Source organism: Trachurus trachurus, assembly GCF_905171665.1.
Source record: "Trachurus trachurus genome assembly, chromosome: 9".
Classification (NCBI taxonomy): Eukaryota; Metazoa; Chordata; class Actinopteri; order Carangiformes; family Carangidae; genus Trachurus; species Trachurus trachurus.
In genome coordinates this window covers 19963688-19977309 of record NC_139895.1, presented here as the reverse complement: position 1 = coordinate 19977309, position 13622 = coordinate 19963688, and the positions used below count along the sequence as shown (strand labels likewise).

The 13622-nt window shown below is 38.6% G+C and overlaps 1 protein-coding gene across 1 annotated transcript in view; it reads left to right on the top strand.

The window, feature by feature from the left end:
• ccser1 (coiled-coil serine-rich protein 1) overlaps nt 1-13622 on the top strand; it is a 127581-nt gene that overhangs the window by 12435 nt on the left and 101524 nt on the right. The window contains exons 5-6 of the mRNA XM_083979110.1: nt 6131-6221; nt 8635-8740. Coding sequence (XP_083835236.1) covers nt 6131-6221; nt 8635-8740 — 197 coding nt within the window. The remainder of the gene's footprint in view (nt 1-6130; nt 6222-8634; nt 8741-13622) is intronic.

Below are 13622 nucleotides of genomic sequence, written 5' to 3'. Positions count from 1 at the left end.
GCACTTGTATCTAATGAAAAAGTGCCTTTGCTCAAGTGCAATTTCCATATAGGTAATACCACAGAATGCAAACCATTACATCTCTTATGTAAATAAATACTTAAGCTCTGTATATATGTAACTATATACATATTAATATCTATGTATGCCATTCTAGATCTTATTTTTACTTTATTTGATTTTTTTATTTCCCCTCTACAGCTTTATGTAGAGATGATAGACGGATGATTTGTATTGAAAACACTGTGGCAGACCCTGTGTCCCTGTGTTAAAGAAGCTTTTGGGAAAAGGCTTTTATTGTTGCTGTGTCATTACAGCCCAGACAGAATGTAATTATCATAAGGCAATTAAAGAATTGGTGTGCAGAGACAAATGGTTAATTTGTTGAATTTGTGGAGAGTAACTGTGAGGTACCTCTGTGAAGCGAAGCAAGGCCGCGCTTGCTTGTGCTGTTTGGTGCTCTCATCCCAGTTGTTATTGTTGTAATATCCCTTTGGGAAGCCGTGAGACATTTACTTTACCAGCATAATCAGCGTTGGATGCTCATAAGTTTCTCAGTGATAGCTGAGGCTGACAGTGATTACATTCAATACCAGCGGACCAAAAAGAATTACTTAAGATGTTGTTGAGACATCCTCTGTTTTCTCACAGACCAGCTGAACGATGTAGAATATGCATTTTTGTTCGTAGTTTGATTGACATACATGACACAATAGTTCAACTGCAATCCATTTCAGTTTGACTGTGGTAGTTATGCACATCAACAGATCCTTGGCAGCTTGCTTGTTAGAGAGTGTTTTAATCCACAGTGCTTTTTGTTTTCAAATCCTCCAGTCTGAGTGTTTCCTTCTAAAGGCAAGATATCACAAGTGAGGTTTGTATTAATCAAACAACAGATAAGGATTCACAACCACAACCAGACAGTTGGGTTATTATATGGAAAACAATCTGCAAATATGGGTATTGATATTGATTGCTCCCTTTGCCCACAGATACCATGTAATAATTATCATACACATTTCAAATTGTATCATCTTCTCTGAGGCCATGTCTCTGACTGCAAAACTGTAGAACACTGAAAAAAACTCTCATGACTAATACACAGACATTTAATACCACACCTCTTTATTAACAAGGGGGTTATGTTTTCATCACTGTTTGTTTATTTGTCAGTAGCACTATGTAAATAATAATGAATCATACTGAACCTGGAGGAACATGGTCCAGGGGGAGAGCCCATTACATTTTGAGGCAGATCCAGATCATTTACTATGAATTAAATTTTCTTTTCTCTGCAGTGTGTTGGATGTTGTTTGACATTGGCCTTTGCAGAGGTCTCTGCTCTCTGAATGCCCCTCTGGTTGCTATTAGCGCCAGTGACATAATGAGCAAAAACGCTGTGAAACAAACAGCACTTGTTTTATTATCATTATTATGTTGTTAAAATATTAATGTAGGAACTAGGGAATACAGGACAAATGCCACGGTATGCAGAGAGTTGGGCCAATATTGTGATGAATGACTAACTCTGTATTTATGCATGTTCTAACAAAGCATAATTGTCATGCTGCATATGGACTTCATATTAACTAAATGTATTGAAATATTGAACAGAGTTTAGTAAGATGGCAAATGTACCTGGAAAGAAATGGAGTTAATAGTCAATTAGGGGATCATTAGTGATTAGAGAGAAACAAATGCCTGCAGAACTTTTAATCCACATTAAGGTGGCTGAAGGATTCAAAGCTAATCCGTGATATCTTGAGGTTATGTTGGTTCATTCTGGGAGTTTTCTTTTTTTTTGGTCCTATTTTGAAATGACATTAGAGTGAGTTCATTAGCTGGTTTAAACTCCCACGACTTTTTTAAAAATGCCATGATAAACTGGTAATGCTTTGTAATGGAAAAACTGACACTTGAATTGAGATTACAAGAGACACAATTGAATAAAAACGGGAAAATGGATTGAATATAGAAGCCAGGAAGAGGACACCACCATTACCACTGGATAAAAAAGACTTTGAGAAAACAGTAATTGTCTAATGGTGTATTTATGTTGCACCTTCACACTGTAATTGTTCAAAGAAAATCTCACTTAAAAAAAGAGTTAAAAATGAATACCAACTGGTAATGCTGAGGCATAACATAATGCATTGCTTTGTTCAAAGGTTCAAGCTTATACTCCCTGCTTTATTAAATATATATGTTTAAGGCTCCATTATGTTAGTGCTCAAGAGTATTACTGGGCTTTGAAATATATTTCTGCAAAATAACTTAACTTCTTTTCATATCTTCTCCTGGTAGATATTGAGACTCAGCATGACTGGACAGGCACAGCAATTAATAACAGATCAGATGATGATGTTTATGTTTCCCAACTAAATGTGCTTTCAGGCAGTTTTTTCCCTACCAACATTTACCGGCACGGTATGACAAAAAACAGGCAGCACAGAAAACAGTGTGTGTCTTATGAATTACATACATACTTAATCTTCGAGAAATCCTTTTGTGAAGACTGCATATTACACAAGCAGGAGATGCAGATATCTCACTCTAAGTTACGAGTATAGACATATTTTCTGCCTCAGCAGTCGCAGACACAAAATATTCTCATAAAGTTGTCAACCTTACATTATGTCATATAATATAAATATTTGAGGTACATGTACCACAGGTTTATGGCCATGGTGAAAATAGGGATTCAGTTTCCTGCAAAGTCGACCGTATAAAGCAGCTGCATTTAGCTTTTGTCTCCTGAAATTTAAATGCCATCGCCTGTTGAGTATTAAAGAGATGTTTGCTTTGTACTGGCATGAATGATTATTCTGTGTAGATAAGAGCTGACAGTTGTTAAAAAAAATAACAGTGTTTGGTATGTAGGTGAGGCATTGTGGGTAAACATAACTTTCTTTTCATTCAGCAAACGGATTTCTGATTTGACTGGACATTCAATCCTCTGTTCCCTCGAGCACATCGTAAACACAAGTGAAGTGTCTGCTCAAACACAATGAAAGTCATTTGTTAGTCCATATATTTTCCATTGCTAGAAGCCATAATACCTGGCTGCACCGCTAAATCCCTCTCCCTTGATCTTAATGCATTTACCACCCTCAAGCACTGAACAAATGTAATTTTCATAGACTGTATGTGTGATTTTCACAGAGTGAACAGAAACCAGTGGCCTTTAATGGACAGAAAAAAAAACCTCCTGCTTCCTTTTCATCCCTGTTTTGGATATCTTTCTGCTTTGCAGTTAGGAGATGGAGTCATCTTTAAATGAGACCTGAATCTGATATTATCTCTATTAACTCAAGGATTACACTCACTCAAATCACACAAGCGAGGTAGAAAGGTGACATCTCTGTGTTGTAAAATCATATTAACACATTTCTGTGGTTAGAGGGCCACATTAAAATGGGTAATTTAGCTTCAAATGAAGTCTGTGTGCAGTAGTATCACTCGTTATGGTTCTTCATTTATTTTCCAATACCTTTTCAGCTATTAGCTTTAATGCCTAGAATGCGATCTTGTGTTCAATTGCATTACCCCGAAACATGCTCTGGTTTTCTGATGTTTGCTACACAGAGAAACCGACGAAACAATGGAAGACCAACAATGTAAAGCTACATGTTAGGTTCACAGAACAGAGGCTTAACATCAGTCTAGCCTTGAAGAACACCGATCTCCCTGCTCTCTCATACACACATGCAGGGACAGATGTGTGGCTGAATAGTCAGGCATGACACTAAGCATTCAGGCTGTTATACTCAGATGGGAGGAAATCGATATTGGACATGGCTGTGAGGTTCCCAATGTCCAAACAACAGTAATGAAAGCTGAACAGGGCTGTTTATTGAATTTTTTTGGATCCATCTGTATGGAACTGGTGCATATTATTTTTTGCCTCTTGATATTTGATTTCATGGTTTTCATTTTTTTTGTGCACAAAAGTTCAGGCATGATCCTAAAAAACAATATTATGATTTCTAAAAGCCTCTAGCGAGGACCATCCACTTATTTTCACTGTGAACAAGGTTACTTAAGGTAATAAAGTTTATTCAGAACCAGTTCAAAGCACTGGTCATAGTTTTGTTCAATCATTTTTTGGCCTTGTGCTGTTACCATAATGCTGAGACTTGCTGCACTAAGACTACTCCACTGGTATCTGTTTTCAGTATTATAGCCCACCTACTTGGTATGCTGTGTAATTTGAATATGCTTATTTGCAAATAGTGTTTGACCTTGGTTTTGCTAAGTCATTTGTGAAGAAACCTGCTGATGGTGTTTGCAAGTCCGCTGTGAGGCTCATGTTGGCTGTTGAGTTTCTTCCCTTTTTTCTTGTAAGCAACTTTTTTTACTGCAGTGAATTTGCCTTTTATGACCATCAGATGGCAGCGTTGACTTTTCAAATGCACCTGCAGAAAAATCGTCTTCCTGCATCATTATAACCTCATAATAACCAGAGAACACAGCAGAATGTACTGCAAGTCAATAATAAGGAGTGATGCATCCCTCTCTCTACACTCTTGTGGCTATAGCTCATTTGACACATGAAGGATTAGGGAAATATGAACAGTAATGTCTAAAACTTTAAGACTTCTCAATAAATATTAAACCTTTAATGGTAGTGAAGATACTGTTGACATCTTAGAGCCACCCAGGATGGAGAAAGATTTGTGAAAAATGGATTTCAAGTCTTTTTTGAATTGTTGTGGCTGGATTTAGGAGTACATTGTCACTAATATCTGAGTTAATTTAAACAGCTACTCCGGGGTCCATCATGAAAGACAATTCTCCGCATGCACACAAACCCTGTAGATCTATTTTTATATCAGTAAATTGTTTTTAGAGTTGGCAGCGCAGTCATTGTTATAGATTGTGTTTCATGCATCTTAAAAGGTGGGAGGTAATCCAGGTTGACACAGTCGAGATACTTTTAGCTTTGATATGATGAAGCATAAAACGGGGATTTAAGTGTTTGTCATAATTGGTACTTCAAACTTAATTGTAGTTTTGTGGTCTTTGCATTTAAGCATCTTTGGTTTCCTTTTTCCTGGAATTGTGGAAGTTGTGTCGAACTGTGGGTCCATTATTTGCATTTATCATCTTTTTAAGAAAAGTTTTCAAAAAATACTCTGCTGCTGTTTAGTATTCAGTTTTTTATGTGATCTAAAATGTATATTACTTTACTTTAAAAAAAAAAGAATTCATGAAGGACTTTGAAGCTTTTGTGCTAAATCGTGTGATACTGTACAGTGGTATTAATATACTTTGATTTGAAGCCTTAAAGGAAAACATAAAACAATTTACCAACACTGTGAGCTCGAGAAAATTATAATTTTTTGTCTCTACTTTTTCTCTCTATTTTTGAATAAGGAATGTGTGCTCTAAGTTATGTCACACTGGCTGAGAACGTCCTGTTCGCTACATGGTAAAGCAGATAATGAGGTTTTAGAAATTTCTAGTGCACAATCTTGAATCTCACATAACTTCTCTTTACCATGAAGAGTAAATCCTGTAGATTTGCAAGTTGTTTCTGGTTTGCTCAGCAGCTTTGGAGGCACAAGAAACGCTGACAGATGTTACAAACTACAGCCTCATTTGCCACTTGCATTGCTTTCACCATTGAAACCTTAATGATTCCCACATAACAACCTTGGATGCAATGATGGGGAACTAAATATATCATTAAGTGCAGGCAAAGCAGAAAATATTCAATGCCCTGATAAAAATAACCACGTGATTGTTGCTAATGTTAATAATGTGTTGTTTTTCTGGTCGGTGAATCGCTGAATATTATGAGCCACCTGGAAGAGAATCTTTTGATAATTTTCTGCAATGCTGCTGTCATATCATAAGCGTGTCTTTAATTAACATTTTTGTTTTTTTCCTCCTCAGGCTTTGCAGAACCTATAGGATTAATGAGTGATTAGCTGTGCAGTAACTGTATTAAAACAGTTTATCATAATGACTTGTTTAGACCAAAGTTTTACATCCTAAAGACAGGGAATACAGAATGATGTAAATCAACAATAGTCAAGAATATAATAATCATTTTATTTATGTATGTCAAGGTTTATTTTTTAAGTTGTTCATTTAAAGTGTGTGCCTCTTTGTTTTTGCTTTCCAGGATGTATTAAACAACCTGGGCTCCTCGGAGCTGGATGAAGATGATCTTATGTTAGACCTGGACCTCTCTGACGATCAGCGACATCGACATGGTAACTTGTACTGCATCTCTACACAGAGGTCTTAATGTCAAGTGTGTGGGTAGCATACAGCAGGGTGAGGGCAGAAACAGACGATACACCAACTCAGTTCTTCACACTTAATTGTATCACTATAGCTGATTTTCTGCACCAGTCCAAGTACTTTTGCATCAGTGCTTATCGGACAATTACTACTACTATTTCCAGCATTTGGTGCTATTAGCAGCTCGGTCTGATTCGTTAAGTTTAATTTAAAGTTTAATTTTAAATTGGTTGCCCCAAAGTCATTGTGTTGCTGTAACTCTGGAAAAACCAAGCGTTCAAATCAGAGAGAGAAATGAAGGAATCTGTCACATACAAACTCCTGCCTTTATCTATCCCTCGTTCTATTCAAGTGAATGTCCGCTCAAAGTTTTCTCATTGTCACAGGTTCTCTTCCCTCCTTCTTTTTCTTTTCCTTTCTTCACCCCCTCTTTGCTGTGCTGCTCTCTCTAACCTTGTTGCTGTCTTCACTCTCTGTCTCTCTTTTTCCTCATTAGGCCACCACTTTTCCATCACCTTAAATCATAAAACCAGTACTCTCCCTGGTTCTCTCAACATGTGCCACGAGACTTTGATGTGGCTGCCTCATTTAGAGCGATTTATCCCCTTTGTTGTTTTGGCATTTCAGTCACACTCCTCCTGAAATGCCTCATGGTTGAAAAGTGACTGTCAGTGGAGAATTACTGCTCATGTTCTGCCACTGTGCAGCACGGAGTGCCGAACACAGTAACCCCTAGCTTCTTTTCATAAAAACACACCAGGAAGCAGTTTTATTGTACAAGTGTGATTAGTGGCTGTAACCACAGCACATGCAAATGTGGTAAGAGGGACTTAAAGTCTTTATGATCACATGCATATGTTAATTCATGTTTATGTTATTGTTTCTTGCTGTGGCAATATGGTAATCAAACAAAACTGTAAGCTCTCCTAAATACTGTCAGTATTGATCAGGCTTCTCGTGATCTCAGATTGGTTAATGTTTGCTTTGTATTAATACATATGAAAATACAAAAACTCAAAATGTACACATGGATTTAGGCAGTTGATGTTTGGCTCAGTGTTATACATGAATATAAATCACTAGAGTGGATAAACGTGACAGAGAAATTTTATCATCTTGCATTTTTGCGCCTCATGTTACATGCAGACATAAGGAACTACATGTTTGACTGGAAGCGACAGGCAGGCAGGATACGTTTACCCTCGCTTTAAGATAAATTAGATTAGATTACATTAGATGTACTTTATTAATCCAAGACTGGGAAATTATGTCACAGCAGCAGATACACATTATACAAATGGTAAGAATGAGGAGAAGAATAAAATGTAACAAGTATGAGAATAAAAATATATGCATAATATCAAGGGTAATAAGGAAAGGAAGGAGAATATCTCTAAGTATATATGAATATATAATATATAAATAAGTATTCAGTCCTGTTGTATAGGCTTATTGCGTTTGGCAGGAAGGATTTCCTCGTCCTGTGTGAGCATGTTTGTCTTTTAGTCGTCTTTAACCAATCTCTCAGTGAAATTCCAAAGGCCTTGTCTGATGAAGAGGCATCATCCTTAATACACACTCTAACACACAAGCGTGGATGCTTAGTCATTAGACCTAATGGCTTGCAGACTGTAGCATGAAATTAAAGGTTTGACAAATTGTTCTCATAAAGTCAAGGGACGAAGACTTTGTTCTGGCGATGGAATAGTGAGGTTCCCCCACACACTCAAATTAAAGGGAGTAATTTAAAGAAACACACCTGCAGTGCACACACATTCAGGCATCACGTTGAATGCAGATAGGTTTAAATACACGTACAGTTTCATATCATGATGTTTTCACCAAAGGACACATGCTTATCCCACACACCCACATACTCTCATTGGCTCTTCTAATTTGTACCCCTCTCAGGTGGCTTCTTAACGCCTTTATTAAAAAGCAAGCAATTTCACAGCAATTTATGGCCAACAGTCTTGAGCTGCAGGGCTGTGTTCCTACCCCATCTGTGACTGGCGCCCTGTGGAATCAGGCGGGGACAGAGAGAGAGAGACACAGGGACCTTTATGGGGACATGACAAATTTTGGTTTCACATGCAATCTTTTGCTCGAGATTCTGTCACACGACTGTGTCAAATGTGCCACTAAAAGCAGATATATTAAAAACCTGATAGTATCATAATTACTCAAATCTATCACTACTGAAATTTAATAACCCATTTGCTGCTTTACAGCTCTGCCTCAGTTTGTGAGGAGATGTAAAGAAATGATTAATTATTACCGTATGTTTGATTGCTTAATATGTTAGGTTAGGTCTAGGTGTCAGCTGAGATGACAAAATAAACTTGGTATAATGACTGAATGTGTGTTTTGGTTTGTGTGCAGTGTCGAGAGAGGATTCCAGCCAGTCCCTGGCCTCCTGTCTCAACCTGCTCCCCTCCCCCATGGACCCATCAGGAGATCGAATCCCAGGCAAAGAAATTCATCAAAGGTATATCCATATTAATGTACTCATATGTGCTGTCATGTTTTCCATTTTCCACAGGGAAGGTTATACAAGTACAGTATAACAGTAACGTACTGTATGTGGCACATGCAGCTTCGTGCTATTTCTATTCATTGCTATTTTGTTGATTTTTATGTTATCCTCATGCTTCATTGCTAAAAGTTGTTTCATGTTTAAAGTCTTTGGTGGAGTTGGCAAACTCAGGCCATACTGAGAGCACCATGTACAGTTCATAGCGCTCTTTTTAGACCGTGTGCTTCTCCTGCTGCTGCTTTCAACAAGATCACCTACTGAGTCCTCATCCTTATCAGAAATTTGGACTGCAGTGGTGTAGGAGGGTCTGAATGATCTGTTCTTTTAAAAAGTGAATCAATAGTTTCCTCATCACCAAAGGGACAATTGGACATAATATAGATTAATTCATGTACCAATGGAGCACACGGATGGTGCATGAAGGGTTCTGTTTTGATGTCCTTACCCATTTAGCCACAGGGGCATTTATCCCTTATACAGTATATCTTCATTACATTAAAGCAGCAACAGTGTTGTTGATTTTTTTTTTTTTGTACGTCACACGCTTCATTGCCATGTGAGAGATAAAGGGAGACGGGGGTTATTGTCTATTCTAGGAATTGCTGATCTTGAATGTTCCCTGTAATGCATAACATGTTTTATGTCTTTCCCTCCCCTGGAGATGAGACAAGATTCTAGCACAGAAAGACAGAGGGTAAATAAATAAATATGCAAGCTGTCTTTCTGTTCTCCTCTGTCTCCCAGTAGCCGACAGCTGAAAGAGAACACTTAGACTTTCTGTTTGTATGTGTGAGTAACACTGCCAAGGATGGTTCCATATCTGATTTGATTTGGAAACTTGTTTCTTCTCCATGCTCAGGAATCAGGATAGGTCTTGCTGGACACACACATAAATGCATGCACGGCCACACACTCACACACAGAAATGCACACACAAACACACACAAACACAGCAGCTCTGTGGATAGGGCTTATTTGCTTTTATGGAGCCAGTGGATAATAAAGGGGTTGTATCACCAGTGGTATCGTCTGGTGGTGTGTCTGACAAGCCACCAGATGATTATTACTTTACCTTTCAGTGCTCCCTTCTCCTCTCCCCGGTTGAATTTATATTATTTTTGCTCGCACCCATAGAGTAGACGTATCGGCCTATACATATTTTCCCCTGAATAAACCCTTTGATCTTTTTTGTTTACAGAGACAGTGCAGGTCAACTTGTGTGAGTGGTTTTGAAGTAGGGGTTGAAGGATTCGTACGACACCATTGAGACATCGGCCAAGGCCTTGCATTTTTTTGAGAAGGTTTTTTTTTTTTATCATGGCTCTAACACACTTTGAATGTTTTGCCAAATAGAGAGACATTTTCTGTGTCTAGACAGTGTAAGTGAATCATGCAAGTCAGGAGTCAACCTTTTCAACTCATCCAAGGTTTTTGTCAGTTGTTGTCAGACAGTTCATTGCTTGTTTCATTTATACTCAAGTCCCTTGTCTTCACTTGTCTTCAAAAACACTGAGGAGCTGTCATATCCACACGTACACACAGAGACTCAAAAACATTTGCATTACTCCTCTCCATATACGAAGTTGATGCAAAAATGTCTGTTTGAACGTAGTTTTGCTCTGTTTGATTGAGCTTATGTGAACCGCACTCACAGTTCACTTAGAGATATCATAATACTGTAGGGGGAGTTGGCTCCATTCAATTAGAGATAAAGCATTACCCTAGTAAGCCTTAAACAAAGCAAGGAGATAGTGGATAAGGGAAGATCTGGGCTCTGGTGTGGAGTTAATATTATCCTTAATTGAAGTTTATCTATCAGGAGTCTACAGTCATGCTAGCAGATCCATGGGTGCTCTGCCAGCTTATGCCAGCAGGCTATCCTGCTGATGTACTGAAGGTACAGCATGATTAGTTTATTGTGATACAATGTTAACTTTTGCGTGTCATTGATAAATACAGAGTGCAGTTGAGTCTGTTGAGTCTTCATAACTAATAATTAGTTATTATTCAGTATGAGAGATGATATAGATATGCAGACCAATTTTCAAGGGAATATGTCCAATAGTTGAAAAACAACTTTAAGTCTGGACAGAAGTGGTGGGCTGACTGACATTTCAGTCCCTAGAGCTCTGCTTCTAGTGTAACTACAGAGAAAAGCTATGTGCTAAATTTACATTTATATCATGTTGTCCCTGAGTGATGACCTAATTAGCTTCTTTCTCTTTTATAACAACCCAACAGTCTGCTTTGAGTCCCAAAATTTTACTCCAAACCTCCAAATTGTAAACACATCACACCATTTGACAGTCCGTGTGCTACCAACAGAGAGACAGTGACATGATACACTTGGCTTAGGGAGAAGTGTGTTCAGTTAATTTCCTCACAGCAAGGGAGCAGTTTTTGTTGCTGAACTGCAGAGCAGCAGAGTAACCTTCGTAAATATTAAATAAAGACTGGATGGAGAGAGCGGCTACTCTTCAATAAAGTAGACAAATCACACCATTGAGGCGTAGTTAGACTTCTTCAAAGTGAATTAAAACATGATGATTTATTTAAAAAAAAAAAGAAATACATAGAATCCATGCCAGTGAAACATGTTTTCAGTCTGGAAATAGTGGAGCGGGTTGCATAACGCAGCCAGCTCTAAGTTTCTTACCCTGATCAACATCTTACCTGCTGGCAAGTGTTAATTTCCCACTGTGGTGGTTCAGTTTATAACTTCTTCTTACACAAAAAATTTCCACACACATTTTCCCGCAAAATTGTGTTTAGTCTGCGAGTGAAGCAGCTAAGATTGGAGAGGGGAAAGGTAGCAAAATGTGTTTGCCCAGGGCTTGCTCACCGTCTTTCTTTCTCTCTGTGTCTCTCTTGCTCTTTGTCTCAGGTTCCACATTCCCTCTAGGGGACATTGATTTGCTGGAGGCAAAGCAAGCTCCCTTCTGTTCACACACAAGAAAACACAAACACATGCACACACACACACACTCACACATATACACACACACACACACACACACACACACACACACACACACACATACACGTACACTCACCTGTCAGTCAGTCAGCCTGTCCAGAGAGAGTATCAGCTGCAGGATACTGCTGGCTGTCTGACAGGCTGCACAGAACATCTGCTACACACACAAGAACACACACACACACACACACACACACACACACACACACACACACACACACACACACACACACACACACACACACACACACACACACACACACACACACACACACACACACACACACAGGCACAATCTTGCATGCATATTTCCTCTTTGATGTATGACAGATGAATGATTTTGATGACAGAAATTAAATTCTCTGTGTTTATGACTGTGTAAACATTATTACCACAGTAACAAAACCACAGCATTTAACATCCCTGTACTAAATATCAGTTTTCATGTTTTGTGGCTGCATAGATGTGTAGAGGAAGTGAGACGGACAGAGAGGGGGAGATGTGAGGAGAGCAGGGAGATAGGAGAGACTGGAAACATCACGGCCCTTTGTCCTATATTCACTTTAATGTAGGACAAAGTATATGGAGTCACATTGTCCCTTACACATCGTACACGCCGCAAAGTAGCTGGTGAACAGAGATCAGTCAACAGAGACACAGTGTACTCTACTGTGGTTGTTAATCATGTAATCTTTGACAGCTCCAGATGAAACTGAAAGGGTGAGAATAAAGGCAGAGTAGGGTACAACGGCAAATTGATGCACTTCAAATGGATGCTCTCAGGCCGCAACTAATTGATGCAGTACCCAGTAAATAAAATGTGCGGGGATAGTGAAAAATGCCCATTATAATTTCCCAGAGTCCAAGGTGACCTTTGCAAATGTCATATTTTGTCACACCAACAGTTAAACCCAAAGTTCTCAGTAGAAGATCAAATACAGCAGGAAATCTGCACATTTGTGTCTAGAACAGCGAATGGTTTGTGTTTTTGCACAAAAAAACAAAACAATAACTAAGACAAGTTAATAGTGGTCAATTAATTTTCTGTCTGTTGAGTAGTTCACCAACTGTGGCAGCTGTTGTTGTTTCCATTATAATGGTTTTGTAGAGGCCTCGTGAAAAAACAACAACTGTTCTTAGAATTAATCTGATCTGGTTTGGATTTAGTTATTTAGCATTATAGTGTCGTGTTGCTCTCTAATTAACTTTTCACACGGCAGCTTCAAGCCTGCGTTTTATATTTAAATGTTGCATACAGGGACAGGATGTGTTTTGTGTCTGTGCAGACCTCGTCAGTGTTGTTTGCTCTTTCACCAGTTGCAGTACTTCAGAAAACATTGCCGATCTTCACTGTGGGACAGTAATGGCTGCGCCTCAGTGCCTCTTGGTTGGCAGAGGAAGGGGCTGCAGGGGCTAGTAAAACCAGTCAACGCTGAATATTTGTTTGTGTGATGTATCTCAATTATGTATTTTCCGTTAAGACTCCTCCCTCATCACACATACACACTTATAGGAAAAGACACTTAAAGTAGTAAATTTGACTTTGACAGTAGGGATGTACTGTACAGTAGCTTGCCTGTTGCTATGGTAATGATTATCCGTCTATTGAGTGCTCTCTTCCCCCCTATTCTTTTCTTTGCCCTTTTCTCTTTTCATTGCTGTGTATTATTATGCAGAAGACAGGTAGTCCAAGGAGAGGACATGACAAACGCTCAGAGGTGTCCTTGTCTGTCAACATGCTGTGAACAGTCCAAATCTCAATTTTTCATATTTCCATATTTTGTGATAAGATGATTAATACAGATAAAATGTGATTCTCTTGTGTTGGCATGATATAACTTTATAAAACATCACATC